At 42.5% G+C, this 17765-nt stretch overlaps 1 protein-coding gene and 1 long non-coding RNA gene across 2 annotated transcripts in view; both read right to left on the bottom strand.

Annotated features, from left to right (window-relative positions):
* ELN (elastin) overlaps positions 1–5999 on the bottom strand; it is a 43961-nt gene extending 37962 nt beyond the window's left edge. The window contains exons 1-4 of the mRNA XM_063291041.1: positions 5977–5999; positions 4719–4801; positions 2428–2508; positions 93–182 (exon numbers count right to left, since the gene is read on the bottom strand). Coding sequence (XP_063147111.1) covers positions 93–182; positions 2428–2508; positions 4719–4801; positions 5977–5999 — 277 coding nt within the window. The remainder of the gene's footprint in view (positions 1–92; positions 183–2427; positions 2509–4718; positions 4802–5976) is intronic.
* Positions 6000–6115: 116 nt separating this feature from the next.
* Positions 6116–17765, bottom strand: part of LOC134495205 (uncharacterized) — a 33814-nt gene continuing 22164 nt past the window's right edge. Inside the window, exons 2-3 of the long non-coding RNA XR_010067794.1 lie at positions 7518–7565; positions 6116–6158 (exon numbers count right to left, since the gene is read on the bottom strand). This is a non-coding gene — a long non-coding RNA (uncharacterized LOC134495205). The remainder of the gene's footprint in view (positions 6159–7517; positions 7566–17765) is intronic.

Genomic DNA, 17765 nt, shown 5'->3' with positions numbered 1-17765 from the left:
AGGTAGTCCACCTATGCCGCCACCAGGTAGTCCACCTATGCCGCCACCAGGTAGTCCTCCTATGCCGCCTCCAGGTAGTCCGCCTATGCCACCACCAGGTAGTCCTCCTATGCCGCCTCCAGGTAGTCCACCTATGCCACCTCCCGGTAGTCCGCCTATGCCACCACCAGGTACACCAAGTCCTGAAGTTGGTAAAACACATAGTTATTGAGGTCTGAGGACCAGGTTGGGGATGGGGTGAGGTTAACAATTCCCTTATATTTAGACTTCTTATATCTAGACTTCCCCACCCCACTCCAAGATTTCAATTTGGAGTGACTGGAAATAGAATTTGCTGCTGCCACAGGAGTAACCTTCCCACTGTTTGCCAGGTCACACAAAGACACAGAGGCTACTTCCTCTAAGCTAGCAGGTGGGCCTATTGTGGAGTACTCCTCTCCTTCCCAAACAGATATAGGATCAGATTAGATTAGATTCCCACCCTTTTAAAGGCTGTTTGAGAAGAATCAAGGACAGAATTTCGGGGGAAGAGATGGCAAACTGAAGACAGCTTCGCAAAAAGTAGAGCCAATGACTGCAGAGGAATGAAGAGATGGCGAGTAGACTAGCTCTTTATAATTCCTCTCTGGACAAGGAGAGGACTTGAGATTGTCCACAAGTGCCCCAGGCAGTTGCACCTTGTGAGGAGACTGCAAGACAGTGGTGTCTGGCAGGTCCAGAACTCTGGGAGATGAGGGAATAGCCATAATAAGACAGGACTTTAAAAATTGGACACTAGAGGGTACTAGAAGGAACTAAATTTTCTTCTTTTCTAAGAAGAAAAGTCAAACTCGACTTACTAATATAGAATGAAGCAAAATATTTTAACACTGGATATATTGAAGAACATTTTTGAACAATGGGCCCAGAAATTAATTTTAAGAGTGTCTGCCTCTATAGATAGACTATGTTTAAAAGATGCTATGGAAGAGGAACAAGTATTATCTGACATGATTGAGACTGATTTGAAAGTGAATTTAAAAATGACAGGCTACAAGAATGACATGGAAAAAGATGCTACACTGGACATACAAAAGAAACTGGCTGAGGTCTTAATAATTAAAAGAGATATTCAAATAACAAACCAATAGAGTGACCTGGATAATTTTCCTATATTGGATTTACAAAAGAGGCTTGTTAAAGCTTTGAAGAATTTTGTGAGAAGGGACAAAGAAAAAATGAAAAGAAATCAAGTTCTAGGACATTATTTGAAGGGCTAAAGATCAAGATTGTTAGAAGTAAAAGGAAGGAATATAAAGTTGGTTTATTTGATCAAGATTAAAATAGATATTTTGTTATCTCTGGTAACCCTTAATGGACTTTTGCTGACATCAGGACTGAAATGACAAGGCCTTAAGGATTTGTTAACAAATAAAAGATGGGATATGGGAAGAAGAGATCATTTGTTTTAAGAGAAGGTGATACGTTACTAAAATTGTTAATACTTGTTGTGATGAAGGGGAAAGTCACTTCTTTATATGTTTCTTTTTTATTATATTCTTATTTTTTCTTTTCTATTTTTCTTTCTATTTTTTCTATTTTGCACCTATTTTTTGTTCTTTTCTTTTTTTTTAGTTTGGATCAGTTTTTATTGTTGTAAATTGTAATCTTTAATAAAATAGTTTGTCAAAAAAAAAAGAAGAATCAGGGACAGAACATTCACTCATAGGGAGCAGTCACAGGAAGCCTCCTCTAAGGGCAGGAAACACAATGCAATGACATCTGTATCAGGAGTCACTGAGATATCATTTGGGAGTTATCATCTATAGGCCAAGATGGGGAGAAAGCAGATAGAGAAATGACCTTATAAGGATGAGAGAAAGATGTAGGACTTGGCAGAAAATACGGGTAGTCCTCGCTTAACGACCACAATTGGAACCGGAATTTTGGTTGCTAAGTGAAGCAGGCATTAAGTGAATCTGACCTGACTTTATGACCTTTTTGTGGTGGTCATTAAGTGAATCACTAGAGGCTTTAAGCGAACCATGTGGTCGTTAAGTGCATCACACAGTTCCCCATTGATTTTGCTTGCCAGAAGCTGGCTGGAAAGGTTGAAAATGGCAATCACATGATGCTGCGACAGTCATAAATGTGAACCAGTTGCCAAGCACCCAAATTGTGATCATGTGACTGTGGGGACACTGCGACAGTTGTAAGTGTGAGGACCAGTCGTAAGTCGGTTTTTTCAGCACTGTCATAAGTCTGAACCATCACTAAACAAATGGTTGCTAAGCAAGGACTACCTATACCAAGAAAGCCAGGTAAAGGCAAGGAGGAGTTGAACAGACCTTGACTTCACCCACGATTTTTTGCCCTAGTCTGGGCTGTGGCAAGATGAAATGGGATCAGAATATGTGAGGTCAACAGGTAAAAACAGTTTCAACTCACCAGCTTTAGCAGCGGCTTTATAGGCTGCAGCAGCAGCAGCAGCAGCTCCACCAGGATAGAGCCCTCCTGGATATAGGCCACCTATAAAAATGCACAATTCATTTTTGGCGGGACCAGCTGTGTGTGTCAATTGTTAGCAGGAAAGCCCCAGGTTGGGTTGAGACACTGTCCTAAGCTATGGGTTACTGAACTGTGGCTTACTGAATAAACCCACAATGGCTGAATTCACGCAACAATCTATGCCAAAAACAATTGTACTGTGGCTTGACACAGTATACAAACTTAAACTTGAGTATGCAGTGTCTTCTTTGTGCCCCATTCTGAATGATTCACACAAGCAATCCAACGTGACAGGGGATAGACAAATCCCCAAGGGCCTTCTCAGATGTGCCGTAAGGCACATGATTGAGTCAAATGACTTAGTCCACAGAGAGCTACACTTGCCTGGGTTATTTTTAGGGTCCCTGACATCCAAACTAACCTATTGTATGTATTTTGTCAGTTTTTAAAATCATTTTGCCACCCATCTTAGCAAGTGCAAGAAAGAATAAGCCATGTGAGTGAATATTCAAGCAACAGAATGGCTGCGAAATCTACATTTCAGTGCAATTACATATGAAACATACATGTGTCACATAGCTAATAGAGAACCTCTGGCCATACTAAAAGATTGGTAGTACAGTCTAAGTACATCTAATTCTAATGTCCTCTTCCCACCGTGCTATTAGTTGTTCCCTCGTAAGTGTGTCTATATGAGGGAAGAAGTCTGCCTTTGACCACAGTTCCCCCAGGATATGACCTAAAGATCTTGGAGACATGGCAAACATACCTCGTATTCCAGTCCCTCCACCTCCTGCAGAGAAATTTAAAAAAGAATTAAGGAAGAGAGCAAAAGAGAGAGGGGCTTCCTAACTCTTTAAACAGCAAGAATAACACAATCAGAAGACCAGCCCAACACCATTTGGTCTTCCAACCAGGGTTTCTCAACCAGGGTTCTGTGGAACCCCAGGGTTCTGCGAGAGGTCGCTAGGGGTTCCCTGGGAGATCATGAAAAATTCTTTCAAATTCAGGTAATTTCACATTAAAAAGGTAAGCTTCATTCTTTATTTTCAGTTAAGAACACTGTTAGTGCATCTATACTGGCCTACCCATGAAACGAATGTAATAATTTTGTAACTTCCGGCCTGTATTTGAGCCTGAATGTGCAGGGGTTCCCCGAGGCCTGAAAGATATTTCAAGGGTTCCTCCAGGGTCAAAAGGTTGGGAAAGGCTGCTTCCAGCCATATAAACTGAAAGCAGAAAGGAGCCCTCTCCTCGATACAAGCGCTGCAGTGGCCATGTGCGGAAAACAGTGCCACACAGAAGACAGGGCGAGCACATGAACCAGCGCACCAAGCAACATTTTCCTCTGCCCGCCCACCTCATAGCTGGGGGAAGAAGAGAAAGTAGCTTTGTCAGTCCCCAAAAGCAGCAGCAGGATTACCTGGTTTGGGAAGTTTTGCTCCTGTTCCTAGTCCTGGGGAAAAAGAAAGATGCTCTCTACAGTTAGGCTGAAAAAGCAGCAGCTTGTCTGCACAGTTAATTACAAGCCATTTTAAAATGCACATTTCTCTCTCTTTCTCTCAATAAGTAAGTATTTAAGTGTGCAGAGCAAAGGCATCATTAAAACCATTCAGCAAGTAGAATACAGGATTTTTCATCTGTTCTGCATTAAAAATGCACAGATGTAATGATAATACAGCCCCCCAAAAGGGCAGTTTTGAGGTGGGGATACCATACATCCATATAATATAATGCATATATACGTATTATTCAGAACAGAACATATATATTACATGCTGTTTGTGTTGTATCAGTAGAATGCTACACAAAATGAATCCTCTCCCCACAATATTGCTCTTCTGATGGGCTCTTCCAATATTCCCATGTCCATTATTAATTCTAAGACAGAAACATTAAATAAGCTGAAGGATTAGTGCTGAGCCAAATATTATCAGAAGAGAACTTAAGATCTTAATATGGGCTGTGTGCAAATAGGAACCCTGGCAGGGAAGTCTTTCTTTATGGGAAACAGGGGTTGATGGTGGGACAGTGGCAAGTTTTTTTAAAAAAACATTTTAGTGCTTTAAGAATGTTGACATGAAATTCTTCTCAGAAATCACAACCAGTTTGAATTCTGCTTAGTTATTTGGGATCAACCAAAGCTGGCTAGATGCCGCCACCTGGTTTGATGCATGCTGGGCAGCCTTCTAGGTTGAGGTGAAGCCTAGTTAGCTGAGACAGTGACTCACCTGCTCCTCCAAATCCACCTCCAAAGCCAGCTCCTGTGGAAGAAAGAACAACTGCCTTCACCAGTTTCTGAATCCCATCCAGTCTGGGACAGTGAAACAAACATCAAAAAAGGAAGCAATTTTTCCAGATAAATTGTATACCCAGAAGTGTGACACTTCTTGTGGGTTAATTAGGTAGATGTGCACTTTGTAAGGCCAGTTTAGAAGAAAGAATATCCTTTAAGGATTTTTTCCAGCCTGTGACAAACTTTCTTCCCCTGGATATAGACACATGCATGCACATGTAACACATGGATATAATTCTTGTTTTAAAAATGTTTGTCCATTCCAAGGACCACCTGCTTGATTTTATCCTCACAGCAACTCTGGAAATTAGATTAGTCTGAGAAATCTTGCCTGAGCATTTCCATAATATTTCCACTCCCCAGTTCTTCAAAAGCTGGCTAAAAAAATGTCTGCAACTGTCTTTACTACTGCCAAGCTCACAATGGAAAAAAAAAAAGCCTAAACTACTGCTCTGCCCTGAATTGCCTTAGATCTTGTAGTGACAAAAATGCTCTCATCTCCATTTTACATACAAAGGAAACAGACCATTTCACCCTTCTTTTTGCTCAGGTTACTGAGGAGAGATGCAAAGCTGGCAAACTAGCATTCCTCTTACAGGACCTTTTAGATGGCTGAAGCTCAGGAGCTTGGAGGAGAGGTGAAGCAAGAGCTCCCTCTAATGGGAAAAGAGCCTGTCCCCAAAGCTTTGCTGAGCTCTAGCCTTTTCAACTGAATGCTGCATGGCAGCTGAGCTTGAACATCACAGAGGTGTGGAAGCAATTCAGAAGTGGTGCAAACACTTCATGTGGAAGTCTGGATCAGTGAACCTCATGGCAGGGTGCACATTTCCAACCAGGCTTCTCATAGGCCGATTGTGCAAATGCTGGCCTGCGCAGCTTTTTGGAAATGCCATCTAGGCTAGCAGGCAGGCATCAGCATCAAGGTATGACTATGGATTTGGTAACTTAATGATCTGTCAGTTGTGATAGAATCACCGAACTGTGAAGTTGGAAAGATCCCCAAGGATTACCTAGTCCAACCCTGTGCAATGTGCAGGAAAACTAATTAAACTATCTGTGAGAGGTGGCTGTCCAGCCCCTTCTTGCTCCACAGATGAAGAACCCACAATCTCTGTTGTACAGATCTTACCATCAGGAAATTTTCCTTTATATGATATATTTTCCTTTGTATTTCTTAAATCTGTCAATTTCACTGGGCATCCCCATGTTCTACCATTATGGGGGAGGAAGAAGAGTTATTCAGTGGCTCCACACTATGTATTATTTTGCAAAACAACATTATTTTATAAGCAAACACAGCAAGAAATCTTGTCCCATTCCATTAGGGATTTACCTGTGCCCCCGAGTCCACCTAGGCCTCCAATGCCACCTGCTCCTGCAAAGATCAGCAAATTTTCAGGCCATGCAGAAAGCACAGATTGTTAACAATTCTTGGTCATTTCAATGAAGCTTATAAAACGCTGGTCCCAACCCTGAGATTATATTGGTTGTTTTTTCTCCAGGTAGGAGTTCTGAGCCAAGTATATTCATATCTATATTGTGCACTTCCCACAATAGGGGAATGGGAAGCACATTTGGGGAATTTGACAAAGAACTTTGAGGAATGCTTTTTAAAAAAAACGGGCTTACATAGATTCATTTCAGCTACTAATAACATCCCTAATTTTGCTGAAGAAAAGGAATTGCACAATAGGGTAATAACTAAGGCAAGGAAGGAAATGAACTTGCAGATGGTTTTTGGATAAAACAATAAGGGCAAACATATTGCCAGTGAAAGCAAATTAAGATCACAAGGTGATTTACATTTTTTAAGACTCCCCAATCATCTTTTCCTCCAAAACTCTCCTTAGTGAAGAAATAAGAAGACAGAATCTGTCTGAGACAGAAGATCGTGACAGATTTTTTTTCCCCACATGAAATACCCTCAGTGTTACGAAGAGCAAAGAGGAGGGTAATCAACCTGTTTTATAAAATTACATTGGATGCTAAGTGAGATTTTAATCTGTGTAGGGAATATCCCCCATATTCTAAAGCAGATATGGAAACAGACACCCTTGAAACACTGCAGAGTGCCACCCTGAAAGCAGATCTATCTAGATCAGCGTTTCTCAGCCTGGCAACTTTAAGCAGTGTGGACTTCAACTCCCAGAATTCCCAAGCCAGCGTGCTGGCTTAGGAATTCTGGGAGTTGAAGTCCACACAGCTTAAAGTTGCCAAGCATGAGAAACACTGATCAAGGGGGTAGATGGTGACCTCCGAAAACACCAGTACCCACACTGAGCTACGTGATGTGTTGAGTGCTCAGTGGAAAAATAATCTTATATAATACCGGAAAATGCTTGAGATTTTATGATTTGTCTTGGCATCTGCTGCAACATGTAGGAACATACTATTCTAAAGTTCCCAGCCCCTTTTCTTGTGGTGGGAAACTAAGAAAAATAGTTGTGTTAATCATCTTATAGGCATAAGGCACTCATGCAAATTCACATTTCCCCTTTTCAAAGGGAGGAAAAGACCCTGGATTTTCCACTCTCACCTCCCTCAAGTAATGCCACTGTGCAGAATAAATAAGCAAATAAATAAATAAATGCCCTCCTCCCCAGCTGCTCCTTTTCTAGCTCAGTGTTCCGGCTGAACTGAATTTGGTGTCACAAGAAGGCATAGACAAATGCATCCCCGATGTTGTGCAATCATGGCATCTCTAACACTTACTTGGGATGGTGCTAATTCTTACCTGGGTAGTATCCTACTCCTGGAACTCCTACTCCAGCACCTGGAACCCCTGTCAATAAGATAAGAGACAGAGAAGCTTGTTTCTGGATTGCAGGAAGACCTGGATGGAACCCAATCAATTCATACTCCTTAGCTTAACCGCAGTGGCCAATAAAAAGCATTAAGCAGCTTTGGGAGAAAGTCTGCCTCCCTTTCCCGGTCCTGCCTGCCATTTTCCCCCACCTTTTGCTTGTCCATGGGTGTTGATAGGGAGGGGGCAAAAAAGTCAAGATGGTGACCACAACCAAGTGATCAAAGGCCCAGAAGTCAAGATAGTGGCCACAGCCATACAACTGAAGCCCTGCCCTTTTTTACATGTGTTGTGATGTGCCATCTACCCTTTCCTAGGTTCACCCAGCACCATGAACTAACTGAATGGGTTGGATTCACTCAACATGCTAAGCCATTAAAACAAAACAAAACAAAACAAAACAAAAACAAAACAAAACAAACATCCCGACCAAGATGAAAATGAAGCAAGTTCATTATGCAACCATTATGCAGCCATTAGATCATTAACTTAAGGTCTTGGGCAAACATAGCCAGCAAGTTCAATAGGACTAATACCCAGATGAATATTATTATTAATAAGTATAATATTATAATTACATATAATATAATCTATAATATAATAGTAGTATAATAATATTATTAATATTATAATATTACTTATATTAGATGAATATTGAGAGCCCGTTTGATGTAGTGAAGTCATCAGGCAAGAAACCGGGAGACCGGGAGTTCTAGTCCTGCCTTAAGCACAAAGCCAGCTGGGTGACTTTGCTCTCAGTCACTTGCTCTCAGCCCTAGGAAGGAGGCAATGGCAAACCACTTCCGAAAACCTTACCAAGAAAACTGCAGGGACTTGTCCGGGCAGTCTCCAAAAATCGCACACAATTGAACGGATTTAAATATACACAGTACACACACAGTACATACATACACACACACACATACACATTCATGTATGTAATCTCAGCCTTCATTCAAAAACTCATGTAAGACTGTTACCAAAGTCCCCTGCTTAAGCCCCAGTAAGTCATGGATGGCAGAAATGCAATTTGAATTCAAGACTTGTAAACGTATGATCATTTAAATATACACAGATAGGTGAGTATATGCATACATGCATACAAATACCCCATCTGCCCCAGGTCAGTGCTTCTCTCGCTCTTCAGCTCCAGGGACTGGCATTTGGTTCCGTCCAATAAAACTTCATTTCCTTTGCCACCTGTGCAGGTTACACATCAGAGCCCAGTACAGCTCATGCTTGTTGCTACACGTTCTCCAGCCCCTCCTTTCTCTTGCTGGCACAATGCCCTTATTGCTTCTTTCCTCTTAAATAAACATTTATGTCTGTGTTTAAATGCAGCATATTTTGCCTTGGGATTCAAACGAGAGGGCTGGCCTCTTTCAGCCAAGGGAAGGCCAGAAAGAAGCAGATTTTATGGCCAAAGAACAATTAGTGTGTGTTTAGATGTGCAAGTATGCATTAGGACTACCATATCCAGGCTGCAAACATCCAGATGACCACTAGATGCAACAAACGGATGCCCCAAATTCTTTTTGCCACTATCTACTGGGCCTTCAGATGTTTCCAGCCCAGCTTCAGTAGCCTTAAGAGACATGGATGTGGATTTTGTGGGGAAGGAAAGAAGGAAGGCTCAGCTGGAAATGAGTCATACAGTAGATAGGAACTGGGTTGGCCAAAGGCAAGGTTTTCATTCAACTCAGCATTACACAACTTCAGGCCCAGAACATTTTTCCAGTGCCCAGTCCAGCCTCAGCAAGTATGAAGTAAATAAGGAGAGAGTGATTCTTAGCATATGCAGAGTGCATTTGTCCTCTAATCATAAAACCAGAGGCATGCATCAAATTACAAAATATAACTTGCAGAACACTGGTATTTCTCATTCTGCAAATGGGAAAACTCTATCTGGAACTGCTAAGGCAGAGTAGGGGGACAATATTTGGGGTGGAAACACATCTGAGTGCAGCAATACAGTAACATCCTCGCATCACTTGTAGCGGGGTGGTAGCAAGGGACAGAACCCCAACAGCTTGTGCAGAGAAACCCTTCTGACACCCAACAGGGACAAAAAGGGCAGGCATACCACCCCCTTTCTCACACCAAAGAGCGCCCCATATTGCCACCACAATATTACAAGTTGCTAGAAAGTTTCCTTCATCAGCTACATAAGATGTCTATTTACTCAGCCTGTCCTGGAAAGAGTGTTAGTCAACTGAAGGTAACAGTTGAAGCAACAATTCTTGACAATCCTTTAAAAAAATTTAATCTAATCCAGATCTAGTTACTTAGAGCATAGCAATGACTCAGCCACATTTGCTCTCTTGATAAGTGGTTATGGCAGGTTTCCCAACCTGGCATCCCCCCGCTGTCTTGGATTACAAGGCACACTACTTCCAACCAGTGTGGCCAATGGCTGGGTTGATAGCAGCTACAATCCAGCACATCTGGAGAATGTCAGGATGGGGAAGACTGGCTTCTAGACTGAGCTTGAGGAGCAAGAAAGGAAACAATCACAGTGCACTGGCATTTAGAATCTATGTATATGCATTGGAAGCCATGTGGAAGACAAGTGGAATATCCTCATGTGGCAAAACGGAACAGTGGTTTATCCAGGGCAGTCAAAACAGTTGGAGAAATTAGATTGTGAAAAGCCTCGGCTAGTCTTCAGATCACAAGTGTTGTTTTTTTTCATGAAAGGCAGTTCCTGCAGGGGCTGGGTTTGGATGTTCATTTGTCAAAAAGCCCCCATAACTGGATGTACACATCATACTAAACCATGCTACGTTTAACCATAACTTATTGAATCAACCACAATTGTCTTGAGTTTGCACGTCATGCTAAAGCTGATTCGTTTTCTAATTAAACAAACCCAGCCTGCTTGTTTAGCTTAACCCTAACGCAAACCTAGCAACTTAGCATGTTGTAGAAATGTGTTCAAAGAGAAATCCTGGGGTTGGCCTATGTTCAGTTCTCTTCTAGGGAACTGGACAGAATGTTGTAAAACAAATCAGTGATTTAGCAACCTCCAAGGAGCCCAAATTCATGAGGCAAAGTTGAATCAACAACACACCCTCTGAATATTTAACAAACAGCACCCTCCTTCTGACTGCCCTTACTCTAAAATTGGCCTTCTTCAATCTGGGGCTCTGCACATCTATTAAATTACAATTCCCATGATTCCTACCTAAGATCCTGCTGGGTGTGCTGGCTGCAAATCAATCAGGGGTGTTGTAGTTTAGCATATGTGGAAGGCCTCAGGTTGAAGAAAGCTATTTTGCAGTTCAAACATATTTGGTGGCAAATATTTACTATCCGGATAAACAGCAAGGAGAGTCGAAAAGGAGTTGACATCTGTGGCCCATGTATGCTCATTAACAGATGTGCAGGATGTATGTGTCACCCCATCCCAGCAATTTAAGGTCAAGAAAATAAGATTTTAGATGGCTGATGAAGCATCTTCATTACACTGCATTAACTCAGCATTGCATAGTTATTTGTTTAAGGCTGTCCCCAAAAACCCTCTTAATTGAGAGCAATGCAAGCAGGACCGAGCGTGACAAAATGGATTGCTCAGTGTTAGGGACCAGAGCACGGTGTTTTCTCCCCCAGGCAGGCCATCATGTTGCTCCCAATTCCAGTGTTGAGGCACCTGCTTCTCAGTTGGCTGTCTCTTCCTCATTCGTTCCTTACCCAGCGCACACGCAGTGTACATTCAAGATTGGATCAGTGGATACACATCCAGCATTCCCACAGCTCAGGGGACATCCAAAAGATGACCAAAGTTGCCATAACGTCACAGAATGGGTGTGCTATTACAGAGTGACACTCCAGATCAGTGTTTCTCAACCTTGGCAACTTTAAGATGTGTGGACTGCTACTCCCAGAATTCCCTAGCCAGCATTCTGGCTGGGGAATTCTGGGAGTTGCAGTCCACTCTTCTTAAAGTTGCCAAGGTTGAGAAATGCTGCTCCAAATAGTTACACCCATGAACTTCACTGGAGTGCTGGATGAAGTTCTGCGAGAAGAAGGAAGGAAGGAAGGAAGGAAGGAAGGAAGGAAGGAAGGAAGGAAGGAGTTGTGACAATTGCTGCTCCTGTTTTGAATCAGGGATGCAGAGAAGGTTCTGGGAGGTTAGCTGGGAGAAAAGGAGACATGATCATAGTCTTAGGGAAGACTGGGCAGGGAAGATACCAAAATAAAAGAAACAACAAAGGCAATGCAGTCGGGTAAGTTACGAGTGGCATGCTCCCCAGAACCCCACGCTCCCCATCCACCAACGCTCCCTTCTCTACATTCATAGTGCTCCATTTCCTGCAAGCACCAGCGGCTTCAGTTGGCCCCTTGTCACAGTTTGTGGTTTTTCCCCAGCCAAACCCTTCTGTCTCTTGCTGCTTCCAAAGGCCACCAATGCTCCACTTGTGAGACTTTTCCCTGAGGAGGAGCAGCAGCAGGGTTGGGATTATTATCCGCAAACCAAGGACTTCCACAAAAAAGGAATGCTGTTCCCTTTTGGTCTCTGCCAGCAGAGAATTGCCCACTCATAGGAAAAGTAGTGAGCCACCTGTTTCCCAGCTGTTGTTCTTTCCCTGAAGCTGCCTAAGCATGTGTGAGACCGAGGCCAGATCAAATGTTACCACCTGAACAGACGGCTTGGGCTGAACTGGAGAAGGCTTTTTTCTTTAAGCAAGCTGGAAGACAATGAAAGAAAAAGACAGCTGATCCCCAGATCAGTAAAACGGTCCAGTTGGTATTTTTCAACCAGCTTAACTTCCTCCCAAGAGGGACTTAAAACTGGTTTAAACTCCAGCATTCCAGCTTAATTGGTTGATGGATTGCAGCCAAAGTTAAGTCAACACAAGGCAGAAACCCCCCGACAAATGAGCCAGAGCAGATTGAAAAACCAACTGGATGTTTAGTGGAAGCAGATTGAGAAATACAATGAAAAATAAGGGATGATATAATAAACACAGACACAATGCAGAGAATGGGAGGGGCAGAAGAGACAAGAGATCATGGATTCCCAGGGCAGGGCTGAAAAGGAAGATTGTCCATACTGATCCCTTGCAAAACCAGATATATAAACCTTCATAAGCCCAACCAGCATTAGCCATGAACAGAAAAGAAGTCAAGCTACTAAGCAGCTGTACATTATATCAAACAGCAGCCAAAAACCAAGGAGTCCTCTAATAAGCTAAAACTAAGGAAGGTACTTAACCAATCTTTGATAATACTGCCTAGGTTCACACAATATCCTAAATCTGAACCCAGGCTAAGAAAACACAATTGCTGTGTTACAATAATGTGCTGTGCCTAAATAAACAACATCACTGGATGGCCTGGTTCATACAACATACCAAGACAAAGGCTGGGTTCTCACAGACAGCATGCTAATTCACCATTTACCCAACATGTTGTACATACCCAGCTAATAAATATTTAAAGGAAATTTTCCTATATACTACTCAAAAGAAGTTCAAACAGATAAACTTAGGACTCTGTAGAGCAGTGTTTCTCAACCTTAGTAACTTTACAATGTGTAGACTTCAACTCCCAGAGTTCCCCAGCTACCAGAGAAACACTGCTGTCGAGCAACACTAAAACACAGGCAAAATACCAGCAATAACTCATTAAAGTTATGAATCGGTCGTTCCCTCCACTCCCCCCCCCCCTGGGTTTTAGCAGGCTGAAGGAAAGGATGGGCTGTTTGGCTCAGAAAATATGGTGGATCTTTGGCTTTCATTTAAACAGGGTTAGGCAACTGGAGATGGAGGCAGCAGTAAACAATGTTGCATCATATGCTTGAGTATGCCTTGGATCTTCCTTTTTTCTTATATTTTTTGGCCAAGGAACGAATGCTTTTAAAAAAGGCTTATCATTTTTCTGTGTATGCTGCCTCAAAATTCTGGGGAATCATACCCCTGATTTGGGGCATTGGTTGTCAATCAGAGCTTTTGAAAGATTACAAAAAGGAACATGCAAATTATTCATATAGGAGGACCTTCTCCCATTTGCACCTAACCTTGGCACAAACATGTCTTAGCCACATTTTTCTTGCAGTATCTTCATGCCTTTGTCTTCACTATGTCCCCAGTCTTTAAGAAAGAGAGGTTTAATTCATCCTTAGCTATATCAGTGTTAAAGTAGTATCTTCCCCCTTATTTTGATACTATCCAAGGACAATCTTCAGGTATCTAAAAACTGTTAGGCTTGTCCCTCATGACTTTGGGGAAAAGTCAAGGGACTACAGTGACTTGTGGACAGTACTTTAATTCAGCAGCAGGAAAAGGCCTTAAGAATTGGATTTGGGGGCTCAGAAATATGATCTGAAATGCTTGCAAGTCAACATTGGAGACAAGACTATGACCTTGTTGTGGCCAAAAGTTTCAGTTCCAGTCCAAACAAAGCTGGAATCTTGGGGGAAGAAGCTCCATTCTCACTTAGAGCCATTTGATCTGAACCAGCGGAAGCTCATTTATCACTAGCAAAAAATGGTTGAGAAACATGGCTGAAAATCACTTTCTTTAGCCAGCAGGGAGCCAGTTTTTTGTTGCTTTTTTGATGGAGTTCCTCATATGTTTCCCAGATTTCAGATGAAGGGGCACGTTTGCCAAATTAAAGCAAACTGGGTTCTTACCGTTGAGAATATTTCCTTTTAGAGTGTATTTAAGATGTGCTAGAGATGAGTACACTGTTGGGAGACTTGCAAGAACAGGTTAGGGATAGATCATCATGAAGAAAGTCTATCTATGTCTCCCTAGGAGTCGAAAATGACTTGATGGCGCATAATTAAAAAAAAAAGCTTTCAGAAAAGCCCAACCTGCTGAGACTCTACATGAATTGGTGGACATGCCTGCTTGCAAGGAGGAAAATCTACAGACCCATCCCATGAAAGTAGGTAGGTATCCTTGATGCAAGCCAGCCCTGTCTTTGTGCTGGGAGTGACTCAAAACAATGATGGCACTTGACTGGCAGACATTAAGAATTTCGTGTTGCCATCCAAAGTACCACTGAAGCAATAGATCACAAAGAAATTATAGGGGACCTTCCCCTCCAAAATAGATCTTTGGATCCATGGGCTTTACATGAGTTAATTAACTTGTTTCTCACACTAATGTCCCCAATAAACTCTAGAATTACGAAGCACAGTGATGCCAAGCACTGGACTGTCCCCTTCCCAAGAAATACTTTTAGAGGTCATGACTGCTTTTGGTTCCTAATGCAAATCTTACTGGGAGACAGCCAAATGTTATAATATAACAAACAATAACAATGGAACCAAAAGAAAACACAGAGCTGTATAAAGTTAAGATTGGGTAAACTTTGTTGGCAAGGCTCGCGATGAAATTTGACTTGAGGAATTCCAGCCCAGCTCTGGTCCGGCAGCTGTTTCCTAAGCCGTTGCTGTTGGATGCAGGCCGCTGAGCTAGAAACTGCCCCCCTCCCCCCAAATTCAGCTTTCTGATATTCGGCCGCATCCAGGTTGTCCAGCAGATGGTGCTGAGATGCCAGTCTGGCCAGTAACAAGTCTGGAGTGGTAGCTGCCTATGCTGGGCCTTTATGGAGTGTGCTTTGTAAAAAAAGCAAAGTTTCTTCCCTTCCTAAATTGGATGGTGGCCACAGGCCTCCTTCCTTCCCAGTCCTTGTCTTGGATCAGAACATGCCTCTTCCTGTGCTGCAGGGGAGGCAAAGATCGAAGAAGCTTAGAATCAAGCACAGTTTGAGAGGCATTCGTTTAATCTCAGGCTCGTGATGATTCTTAACTTAGCACCAGAACTGATTTTTCAGCATCAATGCAGATCAACCCTAAGAGAAAGCCTGAGCGTGCATGTGCCAAAAGTAAGTATATCTTTTCCAGCCAAGACTCAAAGGATAAAGGACTGCCCAGAGTCCCTCCTTTGGGGGGGAGATGGGCAATAATAAAATCTGATAAATAAATAAAATAAAGGGCAGGCTTGCAACTTAAATTTATACAGTATTCTCATGCTCATGTGCACCACCCAAGAGTAATCCAGTCAGCCCAAAGCTTATGTAATGAAGGGCATAGCCTAAAGCAGTGTTTTTCAACCTCAGCCACTGCAAGATGTGTGGATTTCAACTCCCAGAATTCCCTGGCTGGGGAATTCTGGGAGTTGAAGTCCACACATCTTAAAGTGGCTGAGATTGAAAACACTGGCCTAGAGGTAGATATCTAGCTCTAAGTTTTTCCATATGCAAACCTGGTGTCACAGCGCCTTTTATATCGCTAGAGAGATTTGCTTCACGTAATAAATCACCACCAGCAGAATAAATAACATGGAGTACATTTCATGGATGATACATGTGCCAGTTGTGTGGGATTATGCATTTTAATATTACCCACCACGAAATAGTACTCTTTCTTATTGCTAGGAGGGAAACATTCAGTAGCCCTTTTCCTTGCATGAACTTTTTCCTTGTAACCCGTCACTTCACCTGTATTTCACCTTATTTGATTTTCACAGTTATGAACAGACTCTATATTGCACTCAGCACCAAGGCTGACCCTGGCTGATTACAGATTGGCTGAATTCTCACAATACATAATAGGATACTTAATTATCCTATTTTCTGGATTCACACCATACCCTGAACGATAACTTAACCAAACAGATAGTGTTTGCAGAACACACAAAGCCTTGAAAAAGCTAACCAAAGTTTGCAATGCTGATTTAGCTTAGCCTGTTTTGCAAACATAGCGGACAACTTTGAAACTGACTTGGTTAAGCATGATGTGCGAACATGACCTCTGGGAGAGTTCAGAGCCAGCTTCATCCCAACCCTTTGGCATCAGCACCTCGTTCTAAGCCAGGAGCAGACAAACCATGATGTTATGATTTAGCACAATATGTGAACCCAGCCAATGTCAACCCTTTGCTGCACTCTGTCCACTAGATTGAAGAACCCAAAGACAGACAAAATATGAAATTACTGCATTAGCATGCATAAACACAGTCAGTGGCAGCTGGAAAAGGGGAAGCAAAGTGGCTTAACAAAACATTTGACATTAGCCATTTTTTGTAGTAGCAGTGGTGGTGATCATGGTGGTGGTGGAAGAGATTATACATCTTTAGATGAATCAGTATGGCAGAATTGGGGACTCTGTAGCCCTATAGATGCTGCTGAATTCCTACTCTCTGTAGCCCCATCTGGACATTCCCCTGTAAAGTAGCATTGGGTAGGATTTAGTAACTCCCATAATCTGTTGCCATTGGCCATGCTGGTTGGGGCTGGGGGGATCTGTAGTCGGACCTCTTTGACAATAGCTTCTTCTGGCACAGCTCAGCTCAAGTTAAGGAATCTCTAAAAGGAAAGGTGGGCCTCAAAGTTAGCACCTGGACAGCAGATGAAGCAGTCTTCTTGCTAAGCAAGCATGTGCTGGGCTGCAGACTTACAACATTATCTGAGGCCTGATTTTTTGGACATTATTAGTCCCTCTGTGTTCACTAGGACTTACCCCTAGGTAAGCATGCCCAGAACTGTGGATCAAGCGTTGGTTTTTCTGGGCTAAAAAAATCTCCAAACATTTGCTTTACCACGTATGTTTTAATAATTTAGCGCATTATCCCTCAACCAGATGTTTTGCTAATGAGTTGGACTTTAACTCTCCTATTCCCCAGCCAGCATGCACAGCCAATAGTTGGCTGGGGATTATGGGACCTGACATCTAATATGCCTGGAAGGCACCAGCCTAGGGAATTTGCTTGCTTTAATATAGTCATTTTTATCTCAGTTTCCTGGCAAAGGCTCTGTGCTCTGGACAGTTACTGTCACTATAACTACTGATCTCAATTTTAACCTTGTGAGGAGACTTCAAAGGAAGAGAGAGAAGCAGGCAGCTTATGTCCACCCCAAAGCAGGAAGCAATTCAATTCTCTCTCTCTCATGGAGAGAAGGAGGGGGAGAGGGAAGGTAAGATGGATGGATGATACTCTCATCAGGAATTTTTTGAAATATTACCATCTGCGTGCACCTCTCATTGCTATCCCCAAAGTACGCTTTTGGAATTCAGAGCCAAACATTTGAGATCTTTTACTGTCTCATCTAATTATACATAGGTCTTTACCGTTCACGATTTGCTGACAGCATTGAGAGTTAGTTCCTTGGCTTGAGTTAGAAAGAACCCCAACCCCCTTTCAAATTCTGATCAGGAGATGGCAAATG

Source organism: Candoia aspera, chromosome 1 (genome assembly GCF_035149785.1).
Source record: "Candoia aspera isolate rCanAsp1 chromosome 1, rCanAsp1.hap2, whole genome shotgun sequence".
NCBI classification, from domain to species: Eukaryota; Metazoa; Chordata; class Lepidosauria; order Squamata; family Boidae; genus Candoia; species Candoia aspera.
This window is presented reverse-complemented; position numbering and strand designations above follow the sequence as displayed.